General features: G+C 39.2%; 7 protein-coding genes across 7 annotated transcripts; 2 read left to right on the forward strand and 5 right to left on the reverse strand. All coding sequences in view use genetic code 12, as the record gives it.

Annotated features, from left to right (window-relative positions):
* Positions 1 to 80: 80 nt before the first annotated feature.
* MRPL40 (mitochondrial 54S ribosomal protein YmL40) lies at positions 81 to 1,612 on the reverse strand. Its single transcript, XM_064915750.1, has one exon. The coding sequence runs from the start codon at positions 1,146 to 1,148 to the stop codon at positions 186 to 188; it is 963 nt and encodes a 320-aa protein (XP_064777024.1). The 5' UTR covers positions 1,149 to 1,612; the 3' UTR covers positions 81 to 185.
* Positions 1,613 to 2,169: 557 nt separating this feature from the next.
* On the reverse strand, positions 2,170 to 2,774 carry RJT20DRAFT_90812 (centrin; the record flags this gene model as incomplete). The annotated part of the gene is made up of 2 exons (XM_064921342.1): positions 2,170 to 2,405; positions 2,489 to 2,774. The coding sequence occupies 2 exons, from the start codon at positions 2,772 to 2,774 to the stop codon at positions 2,170 to 2,172; spliced, it is 522 nt and encodes a 173-aa protein (XP_064777025.1).
* Positions 2,775 to 3,406: 632 nt separating this feature from the next.
* On the forward strand, positions 3,407 to 6,428 carry NIP100 (Nip100p). The gene has a single exon (XM_064915751.1). It carries the CDS (start codon positions 3,582 to 3,584, stop codon positions 6,414 to 6,416), a length of 2,835 nt encoding a protein of 944 aa, XP_064777026.1. The 5' UTR covers positions 3,407 to 3,581; the 3' UTR covers positions 6,417 to 6,428.
* SPT14 (phosphatidylinositol N-acetylglucosaminyltransferase) lies at positions 6,412 to 7,823 on the reverse strand. Its single transcript, XM_064918987.1, has one exon. It carries the CDS (start codon positions 7,776 to 7,778, stop codon positions 6,441 to 6,443), a length of 1,338 nt encoding a protein of 445 aa, XP_064777027.1. The 5' UTR covers positions 7,779 to 7,823; the 3' UTR covers positions 6,412 to 6,440.
* Positions 7,824 to 8,078: 255 nt separating this feature from the next.
* Positions 8,079 to 10,064, reverse strand: MEX67 (Mex67p). The gene has a single exon (XM_064916133.1). It carries the CDS (start codon positions 10,033 to 10,035, stop codon positions 8,179 to 8,181), a length of 1,857 nt encoding a protein of 618 aa, XP_064777028.1. The 5' UTR covers positions 10,036 to 10,064; the 3' UTR covers positions 8,079 to 8,178.
* An 850-nt stretch (positions 10,065 to 10,914) lies between these two features.
* Positions 10,915 to 11,778, reverse strand: DAP1 (Dap1p). The gene has a single exon (XM_064915752.1). It carries the CDS (start codon positions 11,454 to 11,456, stop codon positions 11,007 to 11,009), a length of 450 nt encoding a protein of 149 aa, XP_064777029.1. The 5' UTR covers positions 11,457 to 11,778; the 3' UTR covers positions 10,915 to 11,006.
* Positions 11,779 to 11,993: 215 nt separating this feature from the next.
* NAT5 (peptide alpha-N-acetyltransferase subunit) lies at positions 11,994 to 12,664 on the forward strand. Its single transcript, XM_064916134.1, has one exon. It carries the CDS (start codon positions 12,023 to 12,025, stop codon positions 12,545 to 12,547), a length of 525 nt encoding a protein of 174 aa, XP_064777030.1. The 5' UTR covers positions 11,994 to 12,022; the 3' UTR covers positions 12,548 to 12,664.
* The last annotated feature ends 51 nt before the right edge of the window (positions 12,665 to 12,715 follow it).

A 12,715-nucleotide genomic window follows, 5' to 3' on the forward strand; every position in this document is an offset into this window, starting at 1 on the left:
TATACATATCGACAAGATATATTGTGCGTAGCCCGAGAGGAAACTACACTCAAGTGTATTGTAATGCGAGCTATTACAGTGAAATCCAGTCCAGTTCCAACATTTTACATTTGTACTTCAAGTAACGTAACGTCTAGTTATTTATTATATATGTACATGGGTTATGGCTAATTACAACACACCTCCTATTGAGTCTTCTCGTTTTCCTTGATGTTTTCCATTGTCTTCTTGAAGTCTGGAATAGTAGACTTCGACAAAGCTTCCAAATGAGCAAGCATGGCTGGCTCTTTGATGCTATTGACATGCTGTGCGATCTTGTCACCGATGAAATCCTTGATTTCTTCTGACAAGTTGGTATATACCTTCTTGGGCTTGTTGGCTTGTTTGGCCAAGTATATCTTCTGCTCTGTAGAAAGTGGCATCTCTGGAGAATTAAGTCTTCTGGCTTGCAACTCAGATAACACTCTCTTCTTATGTCTGGAGTAAGGGTTTCTTAACTGGTCCAAAGCGGCCTTAGGGAAAGGAGGTTTGGCTATTGTTTGCAACTCATAAGTCTTTTCCAAAACAGCAAGCTCTGGAGTCGATAAGCTATCGTCTTCAAATGCAGTTGGAGGATTTGGCCATGGGATTTCTATGGTATCGTGATGTTTTACAAAACGTCTTGGTAACCATGATCTGTATCTGTCATCATAGTACTTGTCTTTCAAGACGATTTCGTCAGCAACTACGTAACTCACTTTGCCAGAGTCATCTCTATCTTTACCAGCGAGCTTAACCGAAGAATGGGGAATGTACTTTGGATAGTCTACATAATGGGAGTTCTGGTTATCCACCCAAGTTGTCTTTGGAGTGATTCTTTTCTCAGTAACGTTGGCGACTAACACGGCATCGTTACTAGGATTATAATGGAAGACAGAAGTCACGGTTCCCTTCTTTTCGCCTTCTGTGATATACACTAAGTCACCTGGAGCGATACCTTTCTGGACATTAGTCTTTCTCTTTGGTGCTGGTATCGTTGGAAGTTGGGCTCCTTCAAACGTTGGCAATGTGTATCTAGCATTGAGTTCTCTTTGGTAATACTCGCGAAGACGAGTAGGGAGACTTTCTATATCCCTTTGGAATCTCTTCTTAGCTGTGTTCCACGACATGCTGACTGTGGTTTGCTAGTCTAAGTGACAACTACAACACCATTGGTTATAGATGTTATATGTTAAACCGGCAACTGAAAAAAATGTAAGTGAAAAATTTCCTCACACGACCAAGTGGTAGCGCTGCGTTCAATTTGTATAAATTCTGCTTGGGGAGATTTTTGGTTGCAATGCGACTTTCTTGGGAGGTTGATGAAGTGTGGAGTGATATACAGAAGTGAGTGTGAACAAGATGAGGATAGAGGGAGAAGGAGGACTCTAGTGAGTGAAAGTTGATGTGGTGGATGTATATTGTCGAGGTTGCCATCAATATAGAAGCTTTGCTGAATTATGAAAAATATAGTCCCGTATGTTATAATGTGATATATATATATGTATATAATATTACTATAATTTGCAACTTTTTTTGTTCTCGTGGTCGTAGTGAGAGAGCAGATTCCGAATAGTAGATTAGAGGGGATGGGGATGGACAGAAGAGATTCATTGGGAAATTATGTCAAAAGTTTCAAGAACCTTTCCAAAAAAAAAAATTCTTCGAAGATTGAAATATAGGCAAAATAACAACGCTCTGAGTACTGTCAGTAGTAGAAGGTTGTGATATTTCAATTACAGGAGAGCTTACTCCAAGTTAAGCAATTGGCTACACTATAGAGCATCAATTTTGACTGATTCCAACCAATTGCTTTCAATCCAATTTAGCTGATAAGGTTTGAAACTCAAATTAACTAATAAGTTAGATGAATATTGATCATCAATAGACGATCCTTCTCAACTGGCTTAATTCTAAGCATCTCTTCATTCACAATGACTACATTAATGTCATATAATACCTCTGGGGCTTTATTCATACAGAATTATAATATACAGATTATACAATGAGTGGAGGCAGCTTCATGCCCTCTCACCTCAAAATTCCAGTTCTCTAGGTCTATTCAGTGCAAATTTTAATAAACTCCTCTTCGTTGACTATAATATTTGTTAGTATTTGTCAGTCCCACCTGGTTCAAAGGCACTGGACATTTCAAAGGTGAAATGTCACAACATTAGATCTTTTATAACACGTACTTGCTTGATCTCCATCCAAATCAAACTCTTCTATCATTGCTTTAAGTTCGTCCTCGGTTAAGTTTTCTCCTAACTCCTTGGCGACCCTTCTTAAGTTTCTAAGCATGATAGTGCCAGTTTGCTCGTCAGCAAATAACTTGAACGCTCTACGTATCTCGTCCAATGGGTCTCTATTCACAATTCTTTCGCCGACTAGAAGACTAATGTTAGTACTATTTCATCAAAATGGATTAAGCGTATCTGAGATAGCGCCTATGTAGTAATTTCAGACTTACCATCTTGGAAGAAGTTCTCATAGGATATCAAATTTCTGTCATCTGTATCGTATTCGTGTATCACGTCCAACACTTCTCTTTTAGATAAATCGAACCCGAGTGCTCTAAACGCCACTTTGAGTTCGTGATAATCCAAATATCCGTCATTATTCATGTCAAAGAGTGAGAAGGCCTCTCTAATCTCTTGCTTCTGTTCATTTAAAAGCTCTACCTTGAGGTTTCCCAAACCTCTTTTGGCGCTGGAGGAGTTATTCCCAGCTGAAAGAGACGAGTTATTGTGCAGCATTTGGTGACGGTTGTGTACTGATTTGTGAAAGATGATCTCGTACCGGAATTGCCAGCAAATGCCTATGCTATGAATAAGTAAGCTGGAGATTTAGTACTTTCGGAGAGTGACGTTAATGATATCACTTCAATGCTTACTAGTTACACGGACTTTAATGGTAGACACAAACGACACAGTACACAGAACACAGTATACACACAGAATACAGAAGCGGCTTCTTGAGTTTGTAGAAAAGACGGTATACAGCACCAAACCACAACAGTAATTAACGATTTGGAAAAGAATGCACTACTCTACACAGTTTAAGAGAGACATTCTCAGTTCACGATCTTCAATGTTTAATTTGCAGTAGATAAGTTAATTTCAGTAGATAATTACTTCTCAATGCTCATGCTCAATTCTCTCAATGGTCAGTTGCTTAAATATCAATTCTAAATTACTTAATTCTCTCTTTGCGAAATCAATAGACGAGACTTATGAGAAATGGAAAATAAGAGTGAGACATGAAAATTGACATAACATGAGCATTGAGAGAACATGAGAATTCAGAGACATCAGAAATTAGAGACATGACAATTGAAAACGCGCTTCTATTTATTCTCCTGTTCTGTATATGGAGTCTTTCTGATCTCGTACTGTCCTTAGTTAGTGAGTCTGTTTTTAGTACTATTAGTAGTAGCAGGTAGCAGTTTTGCAATGGAGAGAAACAAGAACTAAAACAGATAGGCAATTTGTTCTTTTTCTTATACCCTTTTTGTTTTACTATACTCGATTCTACATCAGCTACCACGGGTATCCAGCCTCACCATGATGCTAACCATCGGCCTGAAAGTCCTGGTCAAAGATGAGTCTGGAGTCGTGAGATTCATAGGCCCTACGGAATTTGCAGCTGGTGAATGGTACGGAATAGAGCTTGACAGACCCAACGGTAGAAATGACGGATCGGTAAATGATATACGATATTTCAGCACTTCCAAGTCCGACGGGAAATATGGCTTGTTTGTCAGAGAAGCTTTGTTATCCCAATCAAGAGCGAGTTCCACCTCTCCGAGACTAGAATCACCCCGTCTCGCAAGACCCTCAGTAGATGATCCTTCACATTTGCACAATGTTATAGACAAGTTACAGCTGAAGTTAAGGAACACCAGCGGCGAAATAAGAGAATATAAGGAGAAATTATCTGCTATTGAGCAAGAATTGATCAAACGAGATAAAAGTATTACTGCTCTTGAGTCACAATTGGAAATGCAAACAGTGGATCATGATTTTTTGGTTGCATCTACAGATGGTCTTCAGTCACAATTGGAAGAACTACAAATGAAATATGATGAACTCAAAACTGATTACAGTCTTCTTCAAGAAGAGGCAGAATTAAACAAGCAGCTTGAAAATGAGATTAACAGTAGCTTTTCCTTTGATGAGTTCAATGAAGACGATGTCCAAAAGATTATCCTTCGTAACAAGCAATTGGAATCAGCTTTGGTAAGTCTTCAACAATTCACAACCAGCAAGGAGCTGGATATGCTGAAAGAAATAAAGGAATTGACAGCTAGGATTTCACAGCAGGAGGCATCTCGCTCTGACTTCGAAGCAATCCAAAAGAAGCTCACAGTAGCCGAAGAAACGATCAACACTCTTAGAGAAAAGCTTGAATCCACCTTGGATTTGGAGAAGGTGGTAGAACATCTTAGTAGTGAGAACGAGGAGTTATCTAAAAAAGTGGAGAATCTCACAAAGACGATTGACGAGTTCAATGAACTTCATGAACTAGATATCAGCCTTGAGGAGAGTCATACGATAGTTGAACAAGAGTTGAAGAATAATTTGTCCAAATTGCTGGAAGTTATTAAACTAGACAAGATTACTATTCAAGAACTTGAGAAAAGGAATAGATTTATGGAAGAAAGATTGAAGGGTCTTCAAATTGACGAACCAAGTACGAATGATGAATCAACAGATCAATTGATACAAGAAATAGAATTACTTAAAGTACAACTTGCAGCTCTGAAATCGTCAAATCGCGCAGAAAGAGTATCAGCTCAATTTGCTGAGTTCAAATTAAGTAGCCTACAGGAGAGTCTTCAATGGGACCATTCTGTAGCTTCGGATGGTGTTTGGGATGCCATATACCATATGAAATGTTGCATATTTTATGTGAAAGAATTAAAGCAATCGTGGGGGAGACAGGACAAGAGTTCGTATCTTTCACAATTGCGACAACATACTTCAACAATACTTATTAAGCAACTCGAAATGTTGCTTCAATTATGGGAATCAAACTACAACAATGAAAGTGTTACGGAAAGCTCTGAAAATTTGGTTGATGTCTTAATCAAGTTGGAATCTAATCTTATTTCTATAAACAGCACTTCTTACGAAGATGAACCCACATTTATTAGTCCTATTTTGAATTTAGCAGGAGACCTTATGGTATTATTATCGCAGTTGAGGACGCTGGACTTGGAGCATTTTAATAGGTACTGCTTTATGTTTCAATTGTCATTTATTCATTCTGATTCTCAAATTAGCGGCCGCTTTCTAAATGATATTGTTTTACATAAGTGGTTAAAGGGGAAAACCGACTCTGACTTCGAAAATAAGATAAGCAGCAAGGTTACTCTGCTATCAAAAGAGTGTGCTTCGACGGAGCTTTTATCAAGTGAAGTCTTGGACCGCTTACTGAAATCCGACGAGATGAGTGATATTGTTTTCGCAAACTCTGAGTTTGACATGAACACACTAGTGGAAGATGTCACGATGTCGAATCAATGGCACATCAGAAGGCTTGACTTTTGCATCAACGGATTAGTTGATGAGTCACACTCTATATTAGAGAATACCTTAACAGAGATTGAGGACAGACTCAATAAGTACAAAAATAGAGCCGATACCGTGTACTCAATCCGTAACGTCGGTATCCATTCCATTTACGAGGCTCGAGATAAATCAGACAAACAGCCCAGCGAAGTCGAAGTTATTGACGCGGATGCGTTGAAAGCGGAATTAGAAGACTCGAAAGTTAAGATTTCTGAGAAAGACAGACAACTAAATGAATACCAGCTAAATATCAAATTACTAGAAAAAAATATGGAATCGCTTAACTCGATGCATATCAGTGCTATTCAAGAAGTCAAGTCGAAGCTCAGCAAGTTACATCTTGAATATGAAGAGAGTAAGAATAAAATAGAAGATCTTACTCTATCTAATGCAGCATTGGAAAAGGAGATAGAAGATTTAGCTAAGAGCAGAGAGGAATTTGACTTCCAAGGCAAGTTCACGTCTATGCAATCAGAAAGTAAAGCAATAGACAGACTAGCCTTGATCGAGGAAATCGTTTTGCTTAGAAAGGTTGCGAATCAGGTCTTTCAATCAACAGTCGCACGAGAAGATAACTTGGGCTGGCTCAAGAATCCAATAGGTCATACTAAGATACCTGTTGACCATCGTAGTATGGACTTTCACAATTGCGGCAGACAACTACAAGAATTAGCACTTCGTACTGTTGCCATCAAGACTTCAACGTCAGGTCAGAAGTGGCTTCCAAAAGCCAATTTCCCAAAATATGTAAACCTTTCACTTAAAGAACTGTTGAATTCTATAGAAACTCAGCTAAACGCTATTCAACTTTCATTGAGTAAGTAGTATTATGTATTAAATATTATAAAATTAATCATGGTCATTGCAGTCATTAATAGAATTAAGTTTCTTCCGAGGCCATTTAGTGGCCTTGTCTATATGCTCGGCAGGGTATAACCACTCGAGAATTTCGTAGATAAAAATATCAACTATGACAATAAGGACAAATAACTTTCCAGCTATAAATCCGCAGCAATAGTATTTTTGCAACCTGTTGAAAAGAGGTTCATTTGTTCTCGTCTTGTCTAAAAGTTTGTACACGTTCTCTGTCCGCTTTGCTATGTTTGCCCAACTATACATTTTGGCAACTTCATCATGAAACTTAGATGTCTCGATTTCTCCTGATTTCACCAAGTCAATGGCGGTCAAAGCTGCTGACACAAGGGAGTCCTCCTCCGGCTCTGCAAAACTAGTCATATGTGCGGGAAGGACTTCTGGTATACCACCCACTTTGGTAGTGACAACGTACAACCCACAAGAGGCTGCTTCTACAATCACTGTTCCGAATGCTTCGGTAAGGGAGGGATGAAGATAGATATCTCCCTGAACCATAACATCTCTGACTTCTTCGTGTTTCACTGCCCCTATAAGAGTTACTCTCTCCTGTAAGAAGTACTTTTCTCTCATTTGTTCCAAGTCCAAGAACTTAGGACCATCTCCTGCTATCAAGAAGCGGACTTCTGGTCTATCGTTACAAATTCTCGGTATTATAGCTGTCAACAAATCTGCTCCTTTGTTAGGAAAAAGTCGAGATATTACGACAATAGTTATTGTAGTCTTGGCCGAAGGCAATATTTTGTCTTTAGCTGGTGAGAAATCTTTTGAAATTACAGCATTCGGTATTACTGACACATTGAGTGGGTCTATAGAAGCACGTAAGACAGTATTCTCTTTACAAGTGTGGGACACACAAATAACATGCCCGACGTCACTCAAGCTAAATTTAAGCAACTTGTTTCCTAGAATAGATGAAACATCGGCAAATCCAAAAAGGGAGTGGTCTGTAAATACCGTTTTCATTCCCATTGTTCGTCCATGAAATATAGCTTCGTGGCACAAACTGGATAAAGACCCATGGCCATGTACGATGTCTATTTCTTCACGTATGAAGATGTTTCTGACTACAGCAAAAGCCAGAAAAACCGATGGATATGTAGAACTTCTGAAAATAACCGCCAATGGTACATAATATACTTTCAACCCATTAGTAAGAGTACGTACTCCATTTCTGGATCCATAGTCGTGAGTAATAATAACTACTGAATGGCCTAAGTCTATGAGTTTCTGCGATAAGTGATAGACATGAAACTCTACTCCTCCCGGCTGAGGGTAGAAGAAATCTGTCACCATAGCAATATTGTACCCCATTATACTATAGATGCATTCTAGTGTCCCTCAATTGACTTGCTATCGTCTTGGTATTAAAGAAGCAACATTATCAATTGCAAATTGGTGTAATGATATTTTGTGATGTGCTCTTGATTCGATTCGCGCTACCATGTATTATGAATCAGAAGGAAGTGTCACATTGATACTTGAAAGTTATTATGATGACTGGGGTTGCTTTTGATGAATGGGTTGTTTTGGTTCATGAGTGACTTTAATAGTTGTTGATGGTGAAAAGTATTCTACGTAGTTGTCTCACTAACGTAAGCTGGCTGCTAAATACTTAAAGATATTTATATTTTTTATATGCCTATACAAATACATCACATACAATCATAGTTGATTATACGTTGTTCCGTCTTGATATAGTCCCATCTCTATTTTATGCCGTAAAGGCCTCACGGGGAAGTGTAGCAGCAGAGTTTTTGAAATTTATAGTACACTGCTGGTAGTCCCAGTTGCTCTGCTCACAGAGCATGATACTGTATTGCATGTTCAACTTCGTTTCCAAAAGAATCTTCACTAGAATCTCCTGCTGAAGTGGACTGAGATTTACCTTGACTTCCGCCGGTAAATCTGCAGGTGTAGGTACCCTTTGTGGAACTCCTCCAACAGCTGGTGGTACAGGTCCAGGGATAGCTGCATTTGCAGGTGCTGGAGAGGCATCTTTATGTGCCACATTCCAAGCATCAGTGACTGCAAATGGCCTGACAGATAACAAGTCACTGGCTACGATCATGGACCCATTTGGGCCTGGAATCACAACAAAGGTTCTATCAAAACTCTTCTTGCTAAGAGCAGCTTTTTTGTTTTTCGAATTATTGAAACGTCCTCTTGGTCCGTTAGGGACACTTTGCGGGGCTTCTGCTTCTGGTTGTGCTGTTTCTTCGAAACTTCCGTGTATTACAATCATGATTCCATTTAACTGTGGGAATCTGTAACTCTCCACGGAAAACAATTCTGGGTGCGTCATGAGGTCATGACGTGTTTTCGGAAGTTGGGAGAATGACTTGAAAATCTGTTCCTGACCAATGGCAACCCGACCCAATCTTGCTTTCACAGATGACACTCTTGTCAAATTACGGGAATTGGATAAATAATTACCAAAGTCTGTCCCACTGGAGTAGTGACTAGGGTTGGAGTCAATGAGGTATGGATGTGAGGAATCGACTTGCATCGAAAATTGGGATTCGTTTTGATAGAGAATCATGAGGTCAGCCCTGTTGGCGTCCCATAATTTTAAGTAATTGGATATGAAATTAGTAGACATGTTTCTGATCTCTTCATCCTGAAAAAACATGGATACCAGTGCTGGAAATGGGAAAGATAAGGTATTATTAAGTAACTCCTCATTTCTTATCACCTCGCCGTCTAATACTATCAAACGAGGGAACGACTTCATTAACTCGACCTTGATATTGTTTATTTCTATGGGGTTGGTCTGGTTGGCCACAAGTGGATTACCACCAAGGAGTAATTCTCGAAGAAAGTTTAACTTGTGACGCCACGTTTCGAATGCCTTGAGTCTATTGAAATTGTTGTTCTGCAAGGAAAGATTTTGCAATAATGGGAAAGTGGCAGCGAGTGGAGAAATGGTGGCTAAATCAGACAATTCGTTACCAGACAAGTCTACACTAAGAACGTCCAACTTAAGGTCCTTGGCAATTTTCATCAAGGCCATGAAAAACTTTGAAGTTGTAGAAATTGAGCCAAAGAATCCCTGGGAATTTAAGTTGTGATCCAGCTTGACACTGGCGAGGTTCAAGAGCTTTATCTCTGGCTGATAACGAGTTTTCAAGAAATTGGTAATTGTTTCAATTGTGTTATTACTGTTTGGAGGTATCTGGCTTCCACCACCTCCCATTTTGTTTGTGAAAGAGTCTGGACTATTGGCTTTGGTTATCCTCAAAGATTGGCCTGCAAATTTCACTCCAGACCAATTCAATAAATCATTAGCTTGCTGCTGTGTTTTGACGTATCCCTTCAAGATACCGGTGCTTGGATCGACGCTAAAGTTGCTGACGACAATCTTGCATTTTCTCGATATGAAATTGATACATTCTTCCAGAGAGGCTCCGTTCCATCCCAAGATCTCTACAGGTATTGAGTTCTGGTTGACGAACTGGTCCACATTCTGTTGGTTGTAGTTATTATTGTTATTTTGGTTATTATTATTGTTATTGTTTCTATAATTGTTCTGGTTGTGGAATCCACCTCTTCCTCTGCCACGATAACTCATGGTGCTATGGTCACTATGTACAAGCTGGGAATCCAACTCCATTAGTTGTTGAAATAGAGACAGTTCATCTTCAAAAATTTGTTAGTATCCGGTGGTGGGCGCACGACCTGCTGGTTGGATGGGTCCGTAGGTACTGGGAAGAAGATAGTATAGGGGTGTGATGTCATTTTGGTGGTAAAATGGCTAAGTATATACTCTTGAGAGGAGTTGTCATTGTCATTAAGTAGTATACGAAATTATTTATTTGAAAAGTGGTTTGCAACTGTTCAACGTGGTATATATTGCATTGAAAATTTATGTTACTGCAAAATTCAATGGTTCCAAATTTTTTGGTGATGTGCCCACAATCAAAGGGACAGTCTACAGCGCAGTGACGAAGTGGAGAAGAAAGGTAGTTAAAATTGATGAAGAAGCAATATATAGACAAAGATCATCATTGTGTTCATTAATTTATATATATAATTTCTATATATCTTTGTTAATTAGTCTTATAACTCGGGCTTCGGTTACCTTGTGTGTTTGGCATATGGTAGCAATGGGTGCTAAATGCATTATGCACGGCTTGTGATGGTACGGGCTTCTTTCTCTTCGGAGTTGAGATGTTGAAGTCTACACATTTGGTAGTAGAATGAATTCCACTGACCGAAATTGTAGTAGAGATACTAGGGAAAGTATTATATATCTATGTATAACATCCTCATCCTATCCTATACTTATACATGTATTCTTCTATACTCTCTATCTAGTTACTGTCCTAGAAACTGGTAGTGCGACTAAGAGAAGCTAAACGACAACCCAGCAAGGACAAGTTGGCCCACCGAAGAATTATTGCCGATATAAAAATTGATCAATGGCTACAGAGTAATGGAAACAAAGCTAGTGAGTATTTCAGTTCTTAACCTCGTCGTGTGTTATTTAAGAATAGTTGGTACGATCGTACTTCTCGTTCCGCTCTAAAACTGGTAGTTCAGTTAGGCCTTTTCATTCTCAGAAAGAGTACCAACCACTGGGTACTTGTTCTCAAAATGCTCTTCCCAGTGGTCCAAAGATTCGATTTCTGGTGCTGTGAGATCAGCCAAGTCATCAATTGGCTCCGTAATAGGAGTCAAACACGCGATGTCAAACGAATTCAAAGCGAGTCCACGAGAAGCGTCTCTACCAGCAAAATTGGCATATGGACCACCAGGACCGTAGAAGGAAGAACCCTGGCTAACATCAAAAACTCTCTTTCTGACAGCAATGAAGACCTTGGGGCTGTCTTTTCCATTGTATTTGGCGAGTGTGAGTGGCGTGAATTTGCCTTCTATAATGGTTTCGTCTTCCTTCTCCTTGGCTCCAAATGGGTTTGTGACTGAGATGTCAGAGAGTATGGATCTGGCCAAAAAGAAGATGACTATAAGGACTAAGATTAAAGTAAGCATTGTAGACAAGTAGAATGGTATTCTGCTATAGTGATAAACTGCCGTTGACTAATATGTTAAGGAAAGAGTGGTATCACGAGAATCCATTCAGTTCTTTGTAGCATGATTCCTTCCTTATATAATAGACCCCATTAAGTGGTCACGTGCCTCAGAAACCCTATGACAGCATATGATAAATCACCGTTGAAGAAGAATATACTACGAACACTGTGGACCAACCGGAAGGCAAAAGAACTACAAATAGTGATAAATAATACTAAGCACCTCCAGGAAGTAATTGACTACTTTTCTATCCCATTCATTGAAATCCTGGTGCTATACTATGGCCATATGAAAAAACACTCTCATAAACGCAATAAGCTGTCTTACCACCATTAAGAGGCCTGGTAACAGTAATCCCATAGTTAAAGAACAACCTGCATTCAATGCCAAATGTCAGTCACGTTGTTTTTGTCATGTGACCCGACTTTTCAGCTTTCATTAATTTTCATTTCCTTGATTAAGGTCCAGTCGTGAATCACAGTGTCTTTTAGTATCCAAGTATATGGCAAGTTTCTTTTTTCGCCATGGGTAGGGATATCGTGTCATTGGACGACTTAACTGCCAATAATATCGGAGTGTTCAAGAAAATTAACCAAGTTACTCTTCCTACGTCTTATCCTGAACAATGGTACAAGGACTCTCTCAAGACAGATCAAATCGTCAAGTTGGCCTACTACTCGGAATTGCCAGTAGGTGCCATTAGGGCCAAAACTATTAACTCGTCACATAAATTCGGCTCATATGAAAACATGTTGCAGCAACAACTCAACCCTAAAATAGTGCCGAACGCCGTATATATCGAAGTGTTTGCTGTATTGGAAGCTTACAGAGGTTTGGGTATTGGTACCAAGTTATTAAATTACTTGATAGAGGAGACAAAGAAGAAGTTCATACATGAAGTTGTACTTCATGTGCATGTGGAAAATACCGCCAGTTTAGAATGGTACTTGAAGCATGGCTTTGTCAAAAGTGACGACATACTCAAAGACTACTATAAGCTGCAAGGTTTGCCTAACCCAGATGCTTTCATTCTTTCACTCACTGTGTAGTAAGTCGAGGTATTCTTCGTCTTTTTGATTACTATGTGACGTATGCAGAGGGAGGTCCAGATCTTCATCCTTTTCCAATTGCCGTGTATCCTTGAGTGGATGTGCTTACATTACTTTCTAAAATAGAATTTTGTATATATTTGTATTTGTAATATATAATACGCTGAA

This window comes from Scheffersomyces xylosifermentans (assembly GCF_036884685.1).
Source record: "Scheffersomyces xylosifermentans strain CBS 12540 chromosome Unknown RJT20scaffold_1, whole genome shotgun sequence".
Classification (NCBI taxonomy): domain Eukaryota; kingdom Fungi; phylum Ascomycota; class Pichiomycetes; order Serinales; family Debaryomycetaceae; genus Scheffersomyces; species Scheffersomyces xylosifermentans.